We start from the raw sequence: 24839 nt of genomic DNA, 5'->3' as shown, positions 1-24839 counted from the left end.
CCATGGTCGGTAAAGAGATCGGTCGATACAATTTTACACACCATAAATGCAAGATAATGAGAGATTGGGCAATCGTTGTCAAGCGACTTCAGAGCAAATATAATTCACCAAAGCTTGATTGCTTAAGCTCCTGGTATTTTTTTTTACAAAATATATACTCCAGGAATCTCATGTTGTGAATTTAGAGGAACAACGGAACGAAGTAGGGAAGACAGCCGTCGACAACTTTCAATAACTAATGAGAGGACCAAACTTATATTGCCCCTCGTCATGCCATGCGTGGTAAGCGGTAAACATGTAATAGGTGACCATACCTATTAAGACAGAGTGGTGTTATCCATGTTTTGTGACAAGATGATCACACAGTAACAACACTTGCGATCATTTGCTGACGTTCAGAAAGAAAAAAAGACATAAACATTAATGTAAAAAATTAATTATCCAAACAAATATTGGAGAATAACAAATTGCCATGCACGGTTCCTTAAATATGTCTTAACTTCAAGAAATCCCTTCACTTAAAATTCCCCTTTGAAAAGCATTACAGGAAAAAATCTTAAGCAACTGTTCTTAACTTCTGTAATGTTTTCCTAAGGACAATTAAAAGTAAAGAATGTTTTATACATAAATTATGTTAAGAAAAATCGATGAAACTGGGCTGAGGTTAGAACAGAGTTGCAATGATGAATATGGTCCAAGTTCAATAGTTATCCTATGTAAGTAGGGGTATTTTCTGAACTCAGTTATATAACTTTAACTTCAATGGGTAGCATTTCTTATGTAGCACTGTGAAAACTTAGCAAACAAAAGAAGTAGGTAAAGAAACCATAGACCACCAAATTAATGAAATAAGAGTTCCTCAAATACCGAATGAGACGAAACTTCTATAAAAAAATCTATTATTTCGATAGGCCTAAAATAGAAATATTATTTCATTAAAATAAAATGATATAGAATTTCGATAAAATGAAATAGTATTTCGATGTAAAGAAAAAACATTTCGCCAAAACGAAACACTATTTCTTTCAAAGAAATATTATTTCGATAATGCGAAATATTTGTTTTGATAAAACCAAATAATATTTCGATAGAAAATAATGATAATATTTCAATAAAATGAAAAAGTATTTTTTAAAACTAATACTTGTTTTTAAAACAATTCTACAGTATATAACGAAGGGATATTTTGATGAACTATGAAACGAAATGTTATTTCGATGAAAAGAAATATAATTTCGATAAACGAAAAAAAATATTTCGATAAAATGAAATAACATTTAGTTATAACAACAGAATATTTCGACGAAACGATTTTTTCTGCTTACAATGCATGCATATATCGTTAATATCGTACATTATATAACAATTCCGTTGAACCATATATACTCATATTACGTTGTACAATGTACACAAATTCGATCAATAATACAAAAAAAATTCATTGAAAAAAAGTTGGTTCTGCCAATTGAAGACTGTCATGCGTCTTTTTATCATATGAATGACTAGAATGATTTGATATGTATTTCATGCTTGTTGCTATATATGGTAATCGATATGAAGATTTAAAGGAGATAGAACGATTGAATAGACGTATGTGAGAGTGAGTGTGTTGATTGTATGATGTCCCTAATATCACTGACGAGTCCTCGAAGGACTGGACAGATGTATGATGTCCATAATATCACTGACGAGTCCTTAAATGACGAAACAGATGTATGATGTCCCTAATATCACTGACGAGTCCTCGAAGGACTGGACAGATGTATGATGTCCATAATATCACTGACGAGTCCTTAAATGACGAAATAGCTGTATGATGTCCCTAATATCACTGACGAGTCCTTAAATGACGAAACAGATGTATGATGTCCCTAATATCACTGACGAGTCCTCGAAGGACTGGACAGATGTATGATGTCCATAATATCACTGACGAGTCCTTAAATGACGAAACAGATGTATGATGTCCCTAATATCACTGACGAGTCCTCGAAGGACTGAACAGATGTATGATGTCCCTAATATCACTGACGAGTCCTCGAATGACTAAACAGCTGTATGATGTCCCCAATGTCACTGATAATATACACATATTTTCCTGACTGAGGTTAGCAGCGGATTCGTGATTCGAATCTCCAATTATATTTTATGAGAAAACTACCAACTGAATATAAGAAACTGAATACCCAATCCGCTGCTGCAGCGGATTCATTATTCGAATCTTCAATCATATTTCATAAGAAAAATACAATTGACTATAAGAAACTTCATCTCAAATCCGCTACAGCAGCGGTTCGTTATTTGAATCCCAACGTCAAAATGTATATAAAAGGAATCATCAATTAAATCCAATCCCTGATTCGTTATTTGCAGCGAATTCGTTATCCCAATCCCATATCTGGTGCTGGTAGCGAATTCGTTATCCCAATCCCATATTTGCTGCTGGCAGCGAATTCATTATTAGAATTTCCAATAACGAATAACGAAAAACGAATCCGCTGCTAGCTTCAGCCTTCGTATTTTTCCTAAAAAAATGTATTTTTACATTGATTCCTGTTAATTTCTTAACGGAATACAGAAAAACAGGTCTTAAACAATCACGGACATAAAGCTTTAAAAAATAACAACATTTCAACATTTCACAAATGCCAGAGTGGCGCCGAACAAATTGTTTTGTGCATTGCTGAAAAGCACAAGTCCGATCTTGTTATGTCATTACGATGATGTTGGACGCTCGAAATGTTGTCATAGATTTGTAGTAGAAAACAATGTGACAACAGAAATGTCAATGTGTCCCCGGAAATACTGTCGTGAATGATATTCACACCATATTTGCTGTGAAGCACAGACAAAAATCTAAATAGCGTAGAATGAATGTTCCTGTCAAAGCATTGATGTTGATTAATTGGAATTATGCATTGTTAGAGAAACTTTTCTGCTGGAATAAAATCCTGACAAATCCAAATGCGGGGAGGGGGGGGGGGGGGGGGGGGGGAATTATATTGGTCCAAATTGAGAGAAAATCATCCTGAAATGGACGCAGAGGCAAAATATGGGTTATTCTCAAAAAATGTACTTTAGTATACAAATGTGAAAAGTTGCATCTTGTTTAATTGCTTAAAGTCAAAGAGTGTACATATGGAAAGGGGGAGTTTACAAGGAGGTCAGACAGACAGACAGACAGACAGATTCTTTATTTCCTCTTTACAGAGATTTTGAACAATACATAAATACAATACCTTAGTTACGAAATGCAATACATAAATTATTTGAATCAAATCATGAAATCATTAGAATGTTTTAGTTTCTAAATCAGATAACACTGATTAAGTTGTTTTTTTATAGTTTTGAGTTCATATCAGAGATCAGCACATCAATCCCGTCTGAGACTACCAGCATTAGGTGTTTCCATTCCTCATCATCCAACTGAACCTGCGTACGACATCCCAGTAAAAAGTCAGTTTGAACATTGTCTTCAAGAAATGAAAATTTTACATAATCTTTCACGTTTATAACATTAACAACCTGCTCTAAGAAAGCATCGCGTGTCATATAGAGTACTAGGCATTCAGTAAGTAAATGCGCAACGATATCGATGCTATTTTTCGCACACAATCTACATATCACTTCTTCGGTTACATTAGTCACTGATAAGAGCATAAGGTCTACTAATTTCCAGCAATGTTTCGGAAACTTTGAACATAAACTCAGAATGGGGTTAGGACCCATCGATACGTGTATTCCACTATACCGTTTTAGTTCCACTTTTGATGCAAGATCATGTCTCCATTTATCATAATACCAATATGCTATAACATTTTTGATAAACCTTTTCCGTGTAGTCTTCGGATATGAAATAAAGTCAGTAACCTGTTCTTTGAAAAACATATCGATTTGGAATTTCGCCATTAATTTAAAAACATCTTGGATAAAACCCATCTTCCGTTTAAGTGTGTTGCCATAAATGAAGCTACATAATCTGACGACAAATAACAGGTACCACACAAATGACACATTGTCATTTGCAAGCTTATTCCAAATGTTCAGCTTTCTCTCTTCTACCATACTCCACAGATCCATCAGACCGATACATTGCGAGGTAACCGCAGTAGATGATCGTTGCGGTAGACCAATGCAGCGCCTACAAGCGTGTCTTAATGTTACATTTACTTGGTCAGTTGCTTTTTGGGTATAATTATTCCACAATTCGCATCCATATACTATCCCTGGAATAACCACAGAAGTCAGTATAGTCTTACTCGTTAAGGGGTCTAACCCATTATAATGAATGCCAACACCTACAAGGGAATTAAGCGTACGTCTTCCTTTTTTACATGAGTCGAGTATGCCTTCATCGTCTTTCAGGTTATATACGAAGCTAACTCCTGCGTAAATGGTGCTCGTTACCCAGGACAGTTCTTTCTCGCCAAGATGAACAGTGCGATTAAATGTCAGCTTCTGACGGTTTAGTGTAAACTGCATAGCGTTACTCTTTTGTGGGTTATAATTAAGTCTCCATTTGCATGAATATGTATGTACAATGTCTAATTCATGTTGAAGATGGTCCATGGAAGCGGACAGGACCATGGTATCGTCCGCTAGCAAAACACCCGGGACATGTACATTTCCTACTTTCAAACCGTGATTGTAAGTGTCAAGTTCAGCTATCAGATCATTTATTATTACCAAAAAACACCAAGCAGATAAAGTTCTTCCTTGTCCGACGCCTTGCAACACCGGATACCGTTTGCTCAGGATTTGATTATAAAGCACAGACGCTTCAACGTTTCGATAAGAGTCAAACAAAAGACGCCAAAATTTCCCATTGAAACCAAGATGGTATATTTTGTACATCATTCCGGTTATCCATACACTGTTAAATGCCTTCTGGTTGTCCAAAAAGGCAGCGAATACTTTTGAATCCTGTTCTAGATAATGAGAAATTGATTCTTTTGCCACAAATGCTGCAGTTATACTACCACAGCGACTACGGAAGCCTTGCTGTAGCGGATGAGGAAAATCCAGTTCAGAACATTTCTTCCATAATCTTTGATAGAGGATTTTTTCAAACAATTTTTGAATAACAGGAGTGAGGGTGATGTCCCTATAGCTGTTCGGATCTAGTTTGTCTTTCTTCCCTCCTTTGAACAGACTGATCACAACACCATATTTGAAATGCCCTGGGTAATGTTCGGTATAGATTATTCCGTTGTAAATTTTTACTAAAATGACAAGCGATTCATCGTTCAAAAGCTTTAAATGTTCCGCCACTATACCATCATGTCCACCAGCTTTCCCAGAATTCATTTCGCGCAATGCAAGCTTCAATTCATTAAGCGTTACAGGATTGTCACATATTGAATCACAGTTATTAAAACTTTCTGATTCTAGTTTGCATACACGCTCGGTTATATAAGTCATGAATTTATTATCGAAATGTTCTTTTTCAAGTGGGCTTGCAAGGAGACTATAATGGTTTCTCCATGCGTCTCGTACAAGGTCAGGATCGCGTACTATGTCACCATTAACGCGAAGTTCCGACGATCCGTTACCCGCGTTATTCCCGCGTCTAGCCCTTACAGCTTTATAAAATGTACCTGTATCTATTTCGGCACATTGCCCAAGTTTTTGAAATTGCTCTTGCTCATACTCTGTCTTTGCTCTGATAAGTTCATTCGTAAACAGCCTCTTCACGTGTTTGTATTTAGCATAAGACTCAAAAGTGTGTCCCCTAGGACGACCTTCAGATATCCAAATTGACCTCATGTGCCTCATGTCCTTATGTAGCGTTTTCACATTGCCACGTCTCCAATATGGTTTGAGGTAATGCTTGTATACTTTATGCGGAAGTATGGAATCAGCCGCGTCTTTCATACATTTTACGAAGGTTTTGATACAACACTCAGCATCAGTCACACCACAATTACTTATGTCGCAAGATCGTAAGGAAGTTACAACATATTCCTGATATGCTTGGATGTGTTCCGGTGTAGCAGCTTTCCAATTAACATTACGGACATTGATTTGTTGGTTATACAATTCGGAAAGTTTACGTAGACCGATTTGCACAGGGACATGGTCCGATACATTCAGAAAATGGTCATCGCAATTATGACAAAAGTCGATTAGATCAATTTTCGAGTAATTGACGAATATATGATCAATCATGCTAACGTTTAAACCATTACCGGAAACAAACGTATATTCTAGACCTGTGGACCATGACTGAGGGTTGGCCGATATCAACTGCCTTTCAACCATGAATTCCTCCAAGAGTTTTCCCCTGTGGTTCGCTATATCATGATTCTTTTCGCCATATATCTTTGAAATGTGAGCATTAAAATCGCCCATCACGATAACAGTTCCATCTTCGACAAGTCTATCGTAAACATCAGCTAGCGTATCGATAGTGTCACGATACTCACGTAAACTCTGATTAGAGGACGGTAGCAGAACACCAATAAAGGCCGGAACAGCTGTATGATGTCCCTTATATCACTGACGTGTCCTCGAAGGACTAAACAGCTGTATGATGTCCCTAATATCACTGACGAGTCCTCGAATGACTAAACAGCTGTATGATGTCCCCAATGTCACTGATAATATACACATATTTTCCTGACTGAGGTTAGCAGCGGATTCGTGATTCGAATCTCCAATTATATTTTATGAGAAAACTACCAACTGAATATAAGAAACTGAATACCCAATCCGCTGCTGCAGCGGATTCATTATTCGAATCTTCAATCATATTTCATAAGAAAAATACAATTGACTATAAGAAACTTCATCCCAAATCCGCTACAGCAGCGGATTCGTTATTTGAATCCCACCGTCAAAATGTATCTAAAAGGAATCATCGATTAAATCCAATCCCTGATTCGTTATTTGCAGCGAATTTGTTATCCCAATCCCATATCTGCTGCTGGCAGCGAATTCGTTATCCCAATCCCATATCTGGTGCTGGCAGCGAATTCGTTATCCCAATCCCATATCTGATGATGGCAGCGAATTCGTTATCCCAATCCCATATCTGCTGCTGGCAGCGAATTCATTATTAGAATCTCCAATAACGAATAACGAAAAACGAATCCGCTGCTAGCTTCAGCCTTCGTATTTTTCCTAAAAAAAAATGTGTTTTTACATTGATTCCTGTTAATTTCTTAACGGAATACAGAAAAACAGGTCTTAAACAATCACGGACATAAAGCTTTAAAAAATAACAACATTTCAACATTTCACAAATGCCAGAGTGGCGCCGAACAAATTGTTTTGTGCATTGCTGAAAAGCACAAGTCCGATCTTGTTATGTCATTACGATGATGTTGGACGCTCGAAATGTTGTCATAGATTTGTAGTCGAAAACAATGTGACAACAGAAATGTCAATGAGTCCCCGGAAACCCTGTCGTCAATGATATTCACACCATATTTGCTGTGAAACACAGAAAAAAAATCTAAATAGCGTAGAATGAATGTTCCTGTCAAAGCATTGATGTTGATTAGTTGGAATTATGCATTGTTAGAGAAACTATTCTGTTGGAATAAAATCCTGACAAATCCAAAATGCGGGGGGTGGGGGGGGGGGATTATATTGGTCCAAATTGAGAGAAAATCATCCTGAAATGGACGCAGAGGCAAAATATGGGTTATTCTCTTGTTACTTTAGAGTACTTAAGTATACAAATGTGAAAAGTTGCATCTTGTTTAATTGCTTAAAGTCAAAGAGTGTACATATGGAAAGGGGGAGTTTACAAGGAGGATCAGACAGACAGACAGACAGACAGACAGACAGATTCTTTATGTCCTCTTTACAGAGATTTTGAACAATACATAAATACAATACCTTAGTTACGAAATGCAATACATAAATTATTTGAATCAAATCATCAAATCATTAGAATGTTTTAGTTTCTAAATCAGATAACACTGATTAAGTGTTTTTTTATAGTTTTGAGTTCATATCAGAGAGCAGCACATCAATCCCGTCTGAGACTACCAGCAATAGGTGTTTCCATTCCTCATCATCCAACTGAACCTGCGTACGACATCCCAGTAAAAAGTCAGTTTGAACATTGTCTTCAAGAAATGAAAATTTTACATAATCTTTCACGTTTATAACATTAACAACCTGCTCTAAGAAAGCATCGCGTGTCATATAGAGTACTAGGCATTCAGTAAGTAAATGCGCAACGATATCGATGCTATTTTTCGCACACAATCTACATATCACTTCTTCGGTTACATTAGTCACTGATAAGAGCATAAGGTCTACTAATTTCCAGCAATGTTTCGGAAACTTTGAACATAAACTCAGAATGGGGTTAGGACCCATCGATACGTGTATTCCACTATACCGTTTTAGTTCTACTTTTGATGCAAGATCATGTCTCCATTTATCATAATACCAATATGCTATAACATTTTTGATAAACCTTTTCCATGTAGTCTTCGGATATGAAATAAAGTCAGTAACCTGTTCTTTGAAAAACATATCGATTTGGAATTTCGCCATTAATTTAAAAACATCTTGGATAAAACCCATCTTCCGTTTAAGTGTGTTGCCATAATGAAGCTACATAATCTGACGACAAATAACAGGTATCACACAAATGACACATTACCATTTGCAAGCTTATTCCAAAAGTTCAGCTTTCTCTCTTCTACCATACTCCACAGATCCATCAGACCGATACATTGCGAGGTAACCGCAGTATATGATCGTTGCGGTAGACCAACGCAGCGCCTACAAGCGTGTCTTAATGTTACATTTACTTGGTCAGTTGCTTTTTGGGTATAATTATTCCACAATTCGCATCCATATACTATCCCTGGAATAACCACAGAAGTCAGTGAAGTCTTACTCGTTAAGGGGTCTAACCCATTATAATGAATGCCAACACCTACAAGGGAATTAAGCGTACGTCTTCCTTTTTTACATGAGTCGAGTATGCCTTCATCGTCTTTCAGGTTATATACGAAGCTAACTCCTGCGTAAATGGTGCTCGTTACCCAGGACAGTTCTTTCTCGCCAAGATGAACAGTGCGATTAAATGTCAGCTTCTGACGGTTTAGTGTAAACTGCATAGCGTTACTCTTTTGTGGGTTATAATTAAGTCTCCATTTGCATGAATATGTATGTACAATGTCTAATTCATGTTGAAGATGGTCCATGGAAGCGGACAGGACCATGGTATCGTCCGCTAGCAAAACACCCGGGACATGTACATTTCCTACTTTCAAACCGTGATTGTAAGTGTCAAGTTCAGCTATCAGATCATTTATTATTACCAAAAAACACCAAGCAGATAAAGTTCTTCCTTGTCCGACGCCTTGCAACACCGGATACCGTTTGCTCAGGATTTGATTATAAAGCACAGACGCTTCAACGTTTCGATAAGAGTCAAACAAAAGACGCCAAAATTTCCCATTGAAACCAAGATGGTATATTTTGTACATCATTCCGGTTATCCATACATTGTTAAATGCCTTCTGGTTGTCCAAAAAGGCAGCGAATACTTTTGAATCCTGTTCTAGATAATGAGAAATTGATTCTTTTGCCACAAATGCTGCAGTTATACTACCACAGCGACTACGGAAGCCTTGCTGTAGCGGATGAGGAAAATCCAGTTCAGAACATTTCTTCCATACTCTTTGATAGAGGATTTTTTCAAACAATTTTTGAATAACAGGAGTGAGGGTGATGTCCCTATAGCTGTTCGGATCTGGTTTGTCTTTTTCCCTCCTTTGAACAGACTGATCACAACACCATATTTGAAATGCCCTGGGTAATGTTCGGTATAGATTATTCCGTTGTAAATTTTTACTAAAATGACAAGCGATTCATCGTTCAAAAGCTTTAAATGTTCCGCCACTATACCATCATGTCCACCAGCTTTCCCAGAATTCATTTCGCGCAATGCAAGCTTCAATTCATTAAGCGTTACAGGATTGTCACATATTGAATCACAGTTATTAAAACTTTCTGATTCTAGTTTGCATACACGCTCGGTTATATAAGTCATGAATTTATTATCGAAATGTTCTTTTTCAAGTGGGCTTGCAAGGAGACTATAATGGTTTCTCCATGCGTCTCGTACAAGGTCAGGATCGCGTACTATGTCACCATTAACGCGAAGTTCCGACGATCCGTTACCCGCGTTATTCCCGCGTCTAGCCCTTACAGCTTTATAAAATGTACCTGTATCTATTTCGGCACATTGCCCAAGTTTTTGAAATTGCTCTTGCTCATACTCTGTCTTTGCTCTGATAAGTTCATTCGTAAACAGCCTCTTCACGTGTTTGTATTTAGCATAAGACTCAAAAGTGTGTCCCCTAGGACGACCTTCAGATATCCAAATTGACCTCATGTGCCTCATGTCCTTATGTAGCGTTTTCACATTGCCACGTCTCCAATATGGTTTGAGGTAATGCTTGTATACTTTATGCGGAAGTATGGAATCAGCCGCGTCTTTCATACATTTTACGAAGGTTTTGATACAACAATCAGCATCAGTCACACCACAATTACTTATGTCGCAAGATCGTAAGGAAGTTACAACATATTCCTGATATGCTTGGATGTGTTCCGGTGTAGCAGCTTTCCAATTAACATTACGGACATTGATTTGTTGGTTATACAATTCGGGAAGTTTACGTAGACCGATTTGCACAGGGACATGGTCCGATACATTCAGAAAATGGTCATCGAAATTATGACAAAAGTCGATTAGATCAATTTTCGAGTAATTGACGAATATATGATCAATCATGCTAACGTTTAAACCATTACCGGAAACAAACGTATATTCTAGACCTGTGGACCATGACTGAGTGTTGGCCGATATCAACTGCCTTTCAACCATGAATTCCTCCAAGAGTTTTCCCCTGTGGTTCGCTATATCATGATTCTTTTCGCCATATATCTTTGAAATGTGAGCATTAAAATCGCCCATCACGATAACAGTTCCATCTTCGACAAGTCTATCGTAAACATCAGCTAGCGTATCGATAGTGTTACGATACTCACGTAAACTCTGATTAGAGGACGGTAGCAGAACACCAATAAAGGCCGGAACAGCTGTATGATGTCCCTTATATCACTGACGTGTCCTCGAAGGACTAAACGGCTGTATGATGTCCCTAATATCACTGACGAGTCCTCGAATGACTAAACAGCTGTATGATGTCCCCAATGTCACTGATAATATACACATATTTTCCTGACTGAGGTTAGCAGCGGATTCGTGATTCGAATCTCCAATTATATTTTATGAGAAAACTACCAACTGAATATAAGAAACTGAATCCCCATCCGCTGCTGCAGCGGATTCATTATTCGAATCTTCAATCATATTTCATAAGAAAAATACAATTGACTATAAGAAACTTCATCCCAAATCCGCTACAGCAGCGGATTCGTTATTTGAATCCCAACGTCAAAATGTATATAAAAGGAATCATCGATTAAATCCAATCCCTGATTCGTTATTTGCAGCGAATTTGTTATCCCAATCCCATATCTGCTGCTGGCAGCGAATTCGTTATCCCAATCCCACATCTGATGATGGCAGCGAATTCGTTATCCCAATCCCATATCTGCTGCTGGCAGCGAATTCATTATTAGAATCTCCAATAACGAATAACGAAAAACGAATCCGCCGCTAGCTTCAGCCTTCGTATTTTTCCTAAAAAATGTGTTTTTACATTGATTCCTGTTAATTTCTTAACGGAATACAGAAAAACAAGTCTTAAACAATCACGGACATAAAGCTTTAAAAAATAACAACATTTCAACATTTCACAAATGCCAGAGTGGCGCCGAACAAATTGTTTTGTGCATTGCTGAAAAGCACAAGTCCGATCTTGTTATGTCATTACGATGATGTTGGACGCTCGAAATGTTGTCATAGATTTGTAGTCGAAAACAATGTAACAACAGAAATGTCAATGTGTCCCCGGAAACACTGTCGTCAATGATATTCACACCATATTTGCTGTGAAGCACAGAAAAAAATCTAAATAGCGTAGGATGAATGTTCCTGTCAAAGCATTGATGTTGATTAATTGGAATTATGCATTGTTAGAGAAACTATTCTGCTGGAATGAAATGGACGCAGAGGCAAAATATGGGTTATTCTCAAAAAATGTACTTTAGTATACAAATGTGAAAAGTTGCATCTTGTTTAATTGCTTAAAGTCAAAGAGTGTACATATGGAAAGGGGGAGTTTACAAGGAGGATCATTGTCCGCAAAAATGTACTGGACTTTTATTAATGAATTATTGAATGAAATAGAAGCTTGTGGTAAAGGGTCTGTAATTAGGGAGCCTGAAGTTGGTTCCGAGTTCCGAGTTATATATGACGACTGGGAAAAAAATCTGTAATTGGTATTACTGAAGTTTTATTCAACACACACACAAAAAAACAAGTTCCTTGAATAATATTGAACAGTTCTTTCATTGGCACCTGGAAACATAGAAATACGCGGGGTAGCAGGAAACTTCTAAGGAGCTGTTGCCAAAGGCCTTCCTTGTTATTCGCTGTCAATGATTAGACTAAATGATTAGATTAAATCTACAATTTGTGATATCACTAATTCGAATATATGGTATCATTAAATGATTTAACGATATCATGAATTCTAATTTATGATATCATTTAATGAATAAATTATATTAACAATTCGTATTGATATCACTTTATTCCTTGAATTAATGATATCAATAATGGAATTATTCATATAAATAAATCGAATAAATGATAACCATAAATTATGTCTCCCCCGTAAGTTTCGGAGAGACATATTGCTTTGTTCCCGCGAGGAGGGGATGGTTGGGATTGCATTTGAGTTTTGTAAGTCAGAGCTCACATGATCTGCTACTGAAAATATTAAATTTATTCATACGTTTGTTTCCATGCGATAACTTGTATTCTTGTTAACAAATCGTCTCCATTTTTGTTTTTTTGTTTTTTGTATTTATTTTATTTTTCAAGATTTTCAGCATACATATATGTAGTAAAATACAAAAATATAACCATATACGTTTATCTTAAACGGAACTCTGGGACCAAAACCCGTAAAGCTTATACATAGTTGTTCCGTTTTTCTTAAACGGAACTCGGAACTGGTTAAACGGCTTGTTCCGAGTTCCGTTTTACTTAAACGGAACTCGGAACTGGTTAAACGGAACTCTGGTTCCGAGTTCCGTTTACTTAAACGGAACTCGGAACTGGTTCCTAGTTTCGATTTTCTTCAACGGAACTGAAAACTAGGACCAAGTCCCGTAAAATTCATACGTGACTCATAAATGACTTTGCATCCATTTGACACATGTAGGTTTTCTTCTTCAGATTCGGGTCTCATATTGAGATAAAGTACATAGAATATTTTCTTAAACGGAACTCGGAACTGGTTCCAATTTTCGGTTTTCTTACACGGAACTGAAAACTAGGACCAAGTCCCGTAAAACTGGTTCTTAGTTCCGTTTATCATAAACAGAACTCGGAACTGGGACCAAAACCACTAAATCTAATACATAATATTTCAGTTTTTCTTAAAAGAAACTCAGAACTGGGACCAAAACTCGTAAAGCTAATACATTGCAGTTCCATACATGGTATTTCAGTTTTTCTTAAACGGAACTCGGAACTGGGACCAAAACCAATAAAGCTTATGCATAGTATTTCAGTTTTTCTTAAACGGAACTCGGAACTGGGACCAAAACCAATAAAGCTTATACATCGTATTTCAGTTTATCTTAAACGGAACTCGGAACTCGGAACCAACTTCAGGCTCCCCTGTAATTATTGACTTAAAAGTAAATGTACCAACTCAAGCGGACGATATGTGCCTCGTAAGTACAAATTTTCAAAGTTTACAAAATGTGGTTGACATTCAAACTATAGTAAACAGTGGAGGTTTATGTTCTCTTCTGCCAAAAGTAAAATTGTATTGTTTTCCAATACATTCATTCTGCATTACTTGCAAGATATATGTTTATACAAATTTATTTTACCATTAGTTGAAGAATTAAACATGTAGGGATATTGTTCAATTGTAAAAGAAATTCGTTTGAAAGAACTACTAGAGCATGTTGTAAATTAAAACCTGGTATTATGTCTCTTCTCAAGTCTGGTGATCACACTAGTGCCCTCTAACAGTAGCTAAGTAAGTTAAGATTAAAATCTATCCACCTGCTTTATCTGGGTGCGAACTTCGGTTACTTTCCAAAACTGAAGTTATAATTTTGGAACGAGCACAACTTTGTATATAGGTAATCTATCCAAGGATAGGAAAACAGAACCAGACCAGACATGTGTGTACCATTGCTTGGCTGGACAAGTATTGAATAATTTATTGATATCAAGAAATTATATTTCTAGGCCGAATATATGATATGCATAGTAGTATGCTTGCACATATAATATTTATCACTAGATTTTTTATGTTAAATTTCAATAGTAGAAAGCAATAGGGTTTTATACCCGATAATATATGTTTCTTGAGGAACTATTCCTTGTATGATATTTTTGTTGATTATATAAAACTTGGGTCCTTTCAAGGAAAGTTACAATGGGGAAAAATGTTTATAAAAGTATTTATAGGACTGAAGAAAATGCATGGTTAGAACGTATGTCAAAAGGTAACGATTTTATCAGATTTGAATCAATTCATAATAAGCTGGAATCGCATTATCTATGGAAACTTGCTTTGAAATACCCACAGTATTATAAATATATTGATTTTATCCTTACAGTTTGCTTTCTCGCTTGTTGATCAACAAGGAATTATGTCATTACTGTGATATTTTATACAATGATACCATGATACATATAATTCTTCACTGCGATAAAACTGAATATGTTCGAGACGAACTGTGGGTATCTTTAATCAGAAATATGGATATCACTTTCTTTACATATCTTCATGATTCATCAGACTTTGATTTAGCTAATATTTTGTTGGGAAGTACATTTGATTATTAATTATCAAATGAAGATTTTGAAAATTTCAGACTCACAAATCTAAGATTTTTGTATCAAATGTTTAAAATATATGAATCACTTAATTACAAACAATTATTCAATGCCTTTTTTACTTGTAAAATAACTGTATACATTTGTATTATCGTCATCTGAGTGTTGTTTGTACTTTAAATATTCTGTTTATGTAATCTTCATTGTTGGAGGAAATAAAGAGAATAATAATAATAACCAAGCCTATAGTAGCGCCCTCTTCTCATTCATCAATATACATACCACCATTTATAGACGTTTAAATAATACATACAGTTTTTGTTTTCCGAATATCGAATGCTTATTTACCTCCCTCTGACTCCATTTTCGGCATTCCCGAAAGTCACGTGGTCACTCGGCAACAGCAAAAACCTGTCAACAATGTTAATAGGTCAATGTTTGAAGGTTGAAATATTTCTTATTTTTTACAAAAATAGTCTAATGCAATGTATTGTCAATAATCTAATTTCAACACTCCAACGATCACCCAAAAGGAAATGCCAAGAGAAATAGAGCGAAGTCTTGTAATTGGGTCTCTTCAACCTATTTACAGTAAGAAATGTGAAGATTTCTTAATTGGTTTTGTTGAAATATAAAGCGTCCTTTGCAAAGACTGTTGGTACGAAAACACTAAACGATGTTACCGCGCAGTACTAGATCCGTCAATAGGTTTCCATTACAAGCCAGGATGGATGTTGTCGGACCTCAACGACTCCAGGGATCTTATCGCTTAATCTACTTTAGTTTTACTTCCGGGTAGCTTTCACCGTTTGATAACGTCAACGTGTATCCGGGTAATGACGTGAATTTATACCTCTGATACGGAATGGTACGGATGATAATATATGTGAAGGGTTTTACACCCCGTCTACAATGAGTGTATACACGGTGATTCTGAAAGTGGTGAAGCTGGTAAATCCTGCCCCCTCAATGTGTATACCGTGTTACCCTGACGCCGAATCTCTTTAATCCTGCCACATTAGTGTAGGACTATCTGGGTAATCCTGCCACATTAGTATAGGACTATCTAGTTAATTCCTGTCCTATTTAAGCATTGAACTGCTTTCATTTGGAAGTTATGGGCTGATGAATGCCAACTGGACGAAGGCTTTAATGAAGCGCGCTAGCGCTTCATGTTGAATTTGCCTTTGTCCAGTTGGCATTCATCAGCACATAACTTCCAAATGAAAGCAGTTCAATGCTTATATTTACATTTGACAACGAATTTGAAAGACTATATCCAGGAATTTTACTCTGATAATGAATAAACAAATTATTATCGTCAAAGACGGAACAGCCTTTTCGTTATCGCCGACGTTACAATTATGACGTCACTATAATAATGACGTCATAATAAAGATTTGGAAGTTATGGACTCATAACTTCCAAGTGAGCTTGGTAAAGTTATATAGTGGGGCTGCAGTGTAAATGTAAATATTAGTATATGAATATCTGGTTAATCCTGCCACATTAGTATATGACTTAGTATAGGACTATCTGGTTAATCCTGCCACATTAGTATATGAATATCTGGTTAATCCTGCCCGATAGGTAAAGGACTATCTGGTTAATCCTGTCCCATTAGTATAGGACTATCTAGTTAATCCTGTCCCATTAGTATAGGACTATCTGGTTAATCCTCTCCCATTAGTATAGGACTATCTGGTTAATCCTGTCACATTAGTATAGGACTATCTAGTTAATCCTCTCCCATTAGTATAGGACTATCTGGTTAATCCTGTCACATTAGTATAGGACTATCTAGTTAATCCTGCCCCATTAGTATAGGACTATCTGGTTAATCCTGTCCCATTAGTATAGGACTATCTGGTTAATCCTGTCACATTAGTATAGAACTATCTGGTTAATCCTGTCCCATTAGTATAGGACTATCTAGTTAATCCTGTCACATTAGTATAGGACTATCTAGTTAATCCTGCCCCATTAGTATAGGACTATCTAGTTAATCCTGTCACATTAGTATAGGACTATCTGGTTAATCCTGTCACATTAGTATAGGACTATCTAGTTAATCCTGTCCCATTAGTATAGGACTATCTAGTTAATCCTGTCACATTAGTATAGGACTATCTAGTTAATCCTGCCCCATTAGTATAGGACTATCTAGTTAATCCTGTCACATTAGTATAGGACTATCTGGTTAATCCTGTCCCATTAGTATAGGACTATCTAGTTAATCCTGTCACATTAGTATAGGACTATCTAGTTAATCCTGCCCCATTAGTATAGGACTATCTAGTTAATCCTGTCACATTAGTATAGGACTATCTGGTTAATCCTGTCACATTAGTATAGGACTATCTAGTTAATCCTGTCACATTAGTATAGGACTATCTGGTTAATCCTGTCACATTAGTATAGGACTATCTAGTTAATCCTGTCACATTAGTATAGGGATATCTAGTTAATCCTGTCACATTAGTATAGGACTATCTAGTTAATCCTGCCCCATTATTATAGGACTATCTGGTTAATCCTCTCCCATTAGTATAGGACTATCTGGTTAATCCTGTCACATTAGTATAGGACTATCTGGTTAATCCTGTCCTGTTAGTATAGGACTATCTAGTTAATCCTGCCCCATTAGTATAGGACTATCTAGTTAATCCTGTCCCATTAGTATAGGACTATCTGGTTAATCCTGTCACATTAGTATAGGACTATCTGGTTAATCCTGTCCCATTAGTATAGGACTATCTAGTTAATCCTGTCACATTAGTATAGGACTATCTGGTTAATCCTGTCCTGTTAGTATAGGACTATCTAGTTAATCCTGTCCTGTTAGTATAGGACTATCTAGTTAATCCTGTCCCATTAGTAAAGGACTATCTAGTTAATCCTGTCCCATTGGTTTAGGACCATTTGATGATTCTGGCTGAAATTAGAGGCAAATAAAAATAAAAACGTGACACTATACAAATTATAATGTATAGGCGGATTACAGTAAACACACTATTGACGAGATGCATGTACTTACAGTAGAAGGTTTTAAGGAAACATTACCAAATCCGAGATATAATTATCTATATAATGTTGATGGAATCGTTATTATTACTGAGTTACTGTTTAACACACCCTTTGATGAATCGAGAGCCGTGATCTCCCAGGAGACTGCAGGCTTCCCAATCTAACAAAGTCAGTCCCTCTGTAAGGTTGTTTCTGTTATTAATTGACAAGACAAACAGAAACACTTACTGGAATTATACTGACCCGGGAGTGAAGCGATCTCGTCAGATACTGGGAGAGAAAAGCACTTATCAATACCATGCTGACTGAATTCTTTTATTAAATTACCTAGACCTTTGTGATAACCGTTTTATTTAAAATAAGGAACCGATTACGGACTTCGGAAGTCATTAGAGGTTTGTTATCAGAAGGTAATTTACAAAACTGCATGGGACATAATTCTTCGAAGCGAGGGCCCGGGTTTACAATTACGTGATCGCGTTTTTATAAAGTCCCTGTTACACATCGTTAGCGTACCGAAGGACATCAAAGATCGGCCTGTGTTTGGTTCTAATCACTGTAGCAAATTTCGGCTTCTAGCTGTTGGCGATGGTATCGATGATTGTAACTTAATTCTATAGAAACCAATATATCTCCGAATAATGCATGACTAAGTATGGTTAGGAAATGAATAACATCGTCGGATACAGATATATTTTTATTTCTTTGTGTATACAATTTGACATTACAATATTTACAAACTCGTGCATTCCTAGGCACCGGATTTTTGATTCGTCAAAGGAGCAAAGAATCATGAATGATTTGCGAATTATTACTTCAAATTAAGCGATATATATTTTGTGCATGATTTAGAAATGTTTACTTAATTCATTAGATTTTATTCATTGGAACTAACTCGTTCTGGTTTTCACGGTTAATTCTTTCCTTTAATGCCTTTAATAAGATTTTGTTTGAACAAACTTCCAACACGATAATACGATGACAGCTACAGGTGTAGATGAGCTGATAGTATGGATCCCAGATCTCCAGATCCCAATAATAGTTAGTACTGTAAAGTTTTACATGTTTCCACGTTAATATTTATCAAATGTCGGTAAGTTTGGATTCAGAAACTTAAAGATCGGGTTGGTACTTTGTATATAAAAACAACTCGCCAATTTCAGTTTTTTAGTAGCAATATAAATATTTCATGTATTTAATACTCAATTCAGAGAGCTTTTTCGAGCTCAACAGCTTTATTTACAAGCTAAAACGGGTCAATCCAACGACGCCCAGCAAATCATCTAATGATAATGATGAATTGCAACAAAAAATAAGCTGTCGTTGTGATTTTGATAGTCGTCTTGATACACCATTAAAATCGCTCATCGTGCACTAGTTTTCCTGTAGAATGAAGACCACACAATTTTGCTATGGTACATACATCGTGTACACACAGTACGTCGTGTAACGTTGTGCTTTCACACAACTGAACGAGAGAAATATCTCCATCAAGTCAGGAGGACGGGGTAAAGTTTGAGTTATCCGAGTTAAACGAGTTCGAGTTCACAAAGGTTTAACTGTATCAGAAAAAAAACGTCAAAAACACTTTCAAGTAACAATTTCATTACCAGGAAACTTATTAACTTTTAATTGTAGGGGGTATTTTTTCTACGGTGGGTCACTTTTTCACGGGGCGAAAAACCGAAATTATCGAGGCGGGTAATTTTTCTACAGGAAGCCGGGTATGATGTCTACTTTGAAATGATGACCCTGGGTAGAATAATGACCCTGGGTAGAATAATGACCCTGGGTAGCTTTAGCTCGTACAATAATGATCTGGGTAGAATAATGACCCTGGGTAGAATAATGACCCTGGGTAGCTTAAGGTCGTAGAATAATGACCCTGGGTAGAATAATGACCCTGGGTAGAATAATGACCCTTGGTAGCTTAAGGTCGTAGAATAATGACCCTGGGTAGAATAATGACCCTGGGTAGAATAATTACCCTGGGTAGCTTTAGCTCGTACAATAATGATCTGGGTAGCTCAAGCTCGTAGAATAATGATCTGGTTCGCTTAAGCTCGTAGAATACTGACCCTGGGTAGCTTAAGGTCGTAAAATAATGACCCTGGGTAGCTTAAGCTCGTAGAATAATGATCTGGGTAGCTTAAGCTCGTAGAATAATGACCCTGGGTAGCTTAAGCTCGTAGAATAATGACCCTGGGTAGCTTAAGCTCGTAGAATAATGATCTGGGTAGCTTAAGCTCGTAGAATAATGACCCTGGGTAGCTTTAGCTCGTAGAATAATGATCTGGGTAGCTTTAGCTCGTAGAATAATGATCTGGGTACTTTATCTATCTCGGGACATTCTTTCACATTACACCGGTGTTTCAGCTGTCTATCCTATAATTCGACTTCCCTAAAGGTTTTTATTCGGAATAATGAATAGTCTCACTCGGTGTTGACGTGTAGTACCGGTTAATATTGTGTAATATATACTGGATGTTAACTGTACTACACAAATGTTATAGAAAGTAAAACACATGATGATGACGTGTGATTCGAGCAGGGGATTTCCTCTGTCATCATCAGAGAAACATGACGTTGTTTGACACGGGTGTGTATACCAATGATCATTGTAGTTCTACGCTTGTATCTCGTGGGTAAGGTAGCATTGGCACCAGGCTTCCTTTAATGTACAAGCTTTAAATTGATACAGATCACAGAAATGAAATTTCACTAGAATTAAGAATCACGCGATTTCAGCACAATCAATGAGATGATCAGTGATTGGTGCTTTTATTTTCCTTGGAAATCCCTATGCAGCCAATTCACTTTAAGGCGTTATACAGCACATTCTGGCTGCTATGAATACCGCCGACATATTCCATCAAGTCAGTCTAATATCTCAAAGAACGTCAGCCGTTCAAATCATGAACGTTGGTTGGAAGATGTATTTAGGATACCTTCGCCTATAATACAAGCCTATACAGTTTACCAGCAGAAAAATGTTTATATTAGGTTAGAATTCAGCGACAGATAAACTGTTATGTGGCAGTAACTCGATTCCATTAGTTGTGTTACTAATCTAATGTTTCTGAATATAACAGTCCTTTAAAATAGAGAAGATTCGCCTGTTATAGCCCGTTATTGTAAACCGTTAACATAAATAACCACATAAACAGGAGGGACACCTGTTAAAGCCCGTTACTATAAAGTGTTAACATAAATAATGAGTTAACAGAAGGGACACCTGTTAAAGCCCGTTACTATAAAGTGTTAACATAAATAATGAGTTAACAGAAGGCACACCTGTTATAGCCCGTTACTATAAAGTGTTAACATAAATAACCACGTTAACAGGAGGGACACCTGTTATAGCCCGTTACTATAAAGTGTTAACATAAATAACCACGTTAACAGGAGGGACACCTGTTATAGCCCGTTACTATAAAGTGTTAACATAAATGATGAGTTAACAGAAGGGACACCTGTTATAGCCCGTTACTATAAAGTGTTAACATAAATAACCACGTTAACAGGAGGGACACCTGTTATAGCCCGTTACTATAAAGTGTTAACATAAATGATGAGTTAACTGAAGGGACAACTGTTATAGCCCGTTCTAATAAAGTGTTAACATAAATGATGAGTTAACAGAAGGGACACCTGTTATAGCCCGTTACTATTTATAAACCGTTAATATAAATGATGAGTTAACAGAAGGGACACCTGTTATAGCCAGTTACTATAAAGTGTTAACATAAATGATGAGTTAACAGAAGGGACATCTGTTATAGCCCGTTATTGTAAACCGTTAACATAAATAACCACATAAACAGGAGGGACACCTGTTATAGCCCGTTACTATAAAGTGTTAACATAAATAATGAGTTAACAGAAGGGACACCTGTTATAGCCCGTTACTATAAAAGTGTTAACATAAATAATGAGTTAACAAAAGGGACACCTGTTATAGCCCGTTACTATAAAAGTGTTAACATAAATAATGAGTTAACAGAAGGGACACCTGTTATAGCCCGTTACTATAAAGTGTTAACATAAATAACCACGTTAACAGGAGGGACACCTGTTATAGCCTGTTCTAATAAAGTGTTAACATAAATGATGAGTTAACAGAAAGGACACCTGTTATAGCCCGTTCTAATAAAGTGTTAACATAAATGATGAGTTAACAGAAGGGACACCTGTTATAGCCCGTTCTAATAAAGTGTTAACATAAATAACCACGTTAACAGGAGGGACACCTGTTATAGCCCGTTACTATAAAGTGTTAACATAAATGATGAGTTAGCAGAAGGGACACCTGTTATAGCCCGTTACTATAAAGTGTTAACATAAATGATGAGTTAGCAGAAGGTACACCTGTTATAGCCCGTTACTATAAAGTGTTAACATAAATAATGAGTTAACAAAAGGGACACCTGTTATAGCCCGTTACTATAAAGTGTTAACATAAATAATGAGTTAACAAAAGGGACACCTGTTATAGCCCGTTACTATAAAGTGTTAACATAAATAATGAGTTAACTGAAGGGACAACTGTTATAGCCAGTTACTATAAAGTGTTAACATAAATAATGAGTTAACAAAAGGGACACCTGTTATAGCCCGTTACTATAAAGTGTTAACATAAATGATGAGTTAACAAAAGGGACACCTGTTATAGCCCGTTACTATCAAGTGTTAACATAAATGATGAGTTAACAGAAGGGACACCTGTTATAGCCCGTTACTATAAAGTGTTAACATAAATAATGAGTTAACAGAAGGGACACCTGTTATAGCCCGTTCTAATAAAGTGTTAACATAAATGACGAGTTAACTGAAGGGACAACTGTTATAGCCCGTTCTAATAAAGTGTTAACATAAATGATGAGTTAACAGAAGGTACGCTTTTTATAGCCCGTTACTATTTATAAACCGTCAACATAAATGCTGAGTTAACAGAAGGCAAACCCGTTATAGCCCGTTACTTTAAAGTGTTAACATAAATCACCACGTTAACAGGAGGGACACCTGTTATAGCCCATTACTATAAAAGTGTTAACATAAATGATGAGTTAACAGAAGGTACACCTGTTAAAGCCCGTTACTATCAAGTGTTATCATAAATGATGAGTTAACAGAAGGGACACTTGTTATAGCCCGTTACTATTTATAAACCGTTAACATAAATAACGACGTTAACAGAAGGTACACCTGTTATAGCCCGTTACTATCAAGTGTAAACATAATTAATGAGTTAACAGAAGGGACACCTGTTATAGCCCGTTACTATAAAGTATTAACATAAATGATGAGTTAACAGAAGGGACACCTGTTAAAGCCGGTGTGGTATGTGTTATCACTATGTGTTTCCCGTGTGGTATCTGTTATCACTATGTGTTTCCGGTGTGGTATCTGTTATCACTATGTGTTTCCGGTGTGGTATGTGTTATTCATATGTGTCCCCATTATGGTATCTGTTTTCCCCATCTCTCCTTGGTGTGGTTTCTTTTCTCGCCATCTGTTCCGGTGTGGTATATGTTTTCCCCATCAGTCCCGGTGTGGTATCTGTTTTCCCCCATCTGTCCCCGGTGTGGTATCTGTTCTCGCCATCTGTCCCCGGTGTGGTATCTGTTTTCCCCATCAGTCCTCGGTGTGGTATCTGTTTTCCCCATCTGTCCCCAGTGTGGTATCTGTTTTCCCCATCTGTCCCCGATGTGGTATCTGTTCTCACCATCTGTCCCCGGTGTGGTATCTGTTTTCTCCATCTGTCCCGGTGTGGTATCTGTTTCCCCCATCTGTCCCCGGTGTGGTATCTGTTTTCCCCATCTGTCCCCGGTGTGGTATCTGTTTTCCCATCTGTCCCCGGTGTGGTATCTGTTTTTCCTATCTGTCCCCGGTGTGGTATCTGTTTTCCCCATCTGTTCCCGGTGTGGTATATGTTTTTCCCGATCTGTCCCCGGTGTGGTATCTATTTTTCCCCATCTGTCCCCAGTGTGGTATCTGTTCTCGCCATCAGTCCCGGTGTGGTATCTGTTCTCGCCATCTGTCCCCGGTGTGGTATCTGTTTTCCCTATTTGTCCCCGGTGTGGTATCTGTTTTCCCCATCTGTCCCCGGTGTGGTATCTGTTTTCCCATCTGTCCCCGGTGTGGTATCTGTTTTTCCTATCTGTCCCCGGTGTGGTATCTGTTTTCCCCATCTGTTCCCGGTGTGGTATATGTTTTTCCCGATCTGTCCCCGGTGTGGTATCTATTTTTCCCCATCTGTCCCCAGTGTGGTATCTGTTCTCGCCATCAGTCCCGGTGTGGTATCTGTTCTCGCCATCTGTCCCCGGTGTGGTATCTGTTTTCCCTATTTGTCCCCGGTGTGGTATCTGTTTTCCCCCATCTGTCCCGGTGTGGTATCTGTTTTCCCCATCTGTCTCCAGTGTGGTATCTGTTCTCGCCATCAGTCCCGGTGTGGTATCTGTTTTCCCCATCTGTCCTCGGTGTGGTATCTGTTTTCCCCATCTGTTCCCGGTGTGGTATATGTTTTTCCCGATCTGTCCCCGGTGTGGTATCTATTTTTCCCCATCTGTCCCCGGTGTGGTATCTGTTCTCACCAGCTCTCCCCGGTGTGGTATCTGTTTTCCCCATCTGTTCCCGGTGTGGTATATGTTTTTCCCGATCTGTCCCGGTGTGGTATCTATTTTTCCCCATCTGTCTCCGGTGTGGTATTTATTATCACTATGTGTTTCCGGTGTGGTATCTGTTTTCCCCATCTGTCTCCGGTGTGGTATCTGTTTTTCCCATCCGTCCCAGGTGTGGTATCTGTTATCACTATGTGTTTCCGGTGTGGTATATG

The 24839-nt window shown here is 37.4% G+C and overlaps 1 protein-coding gene across 1 annotated transcript; it reads right to left on the bottom strand.

The window, feature by feature from the left end:
* Positions 1-23463: 23463 nt before the first annotated feature.
* Positions 23464-24474, bottom strand: LOC117335868. The gene has a single exon (XM_033896120.1). The coding sequence runs from the start codon at positions 24472-24474 to the stop codon at positions 23464-23466; it is 1011 nt and encodes a 336-aa protein (XP_033752011.1).
* Positions 24475-24839: the final 365 nt, after the last annotated feature.

Source organism: Pecten maximus, chromosome 10 (genome assembly GCF_902652985.1).
Source record: "Pecten maximus chromosome 10, xPecMax1.1, whole genome shotgun sequence".
Lineage (NCBI taxonomy): Eukaryota > Metazoa > Mollusca > Bivalvia > Pectinida > Pectinidae > Pecten > Pecten maximus.
The sequence above is the reverse complement of the archived record's forward strand: the minus strand, read 5'-3'. Positions and strand labels throughout refer to the sequence as shown.

Coding starts and splice junctions, on each gene's coding strand:
- LOC117335868 (XM_033896120.1), bottom strand. CDS start 24,474: ATGGGGAAAACAGATACCACACCGGGACTGATGGCGAGAACAGATACC.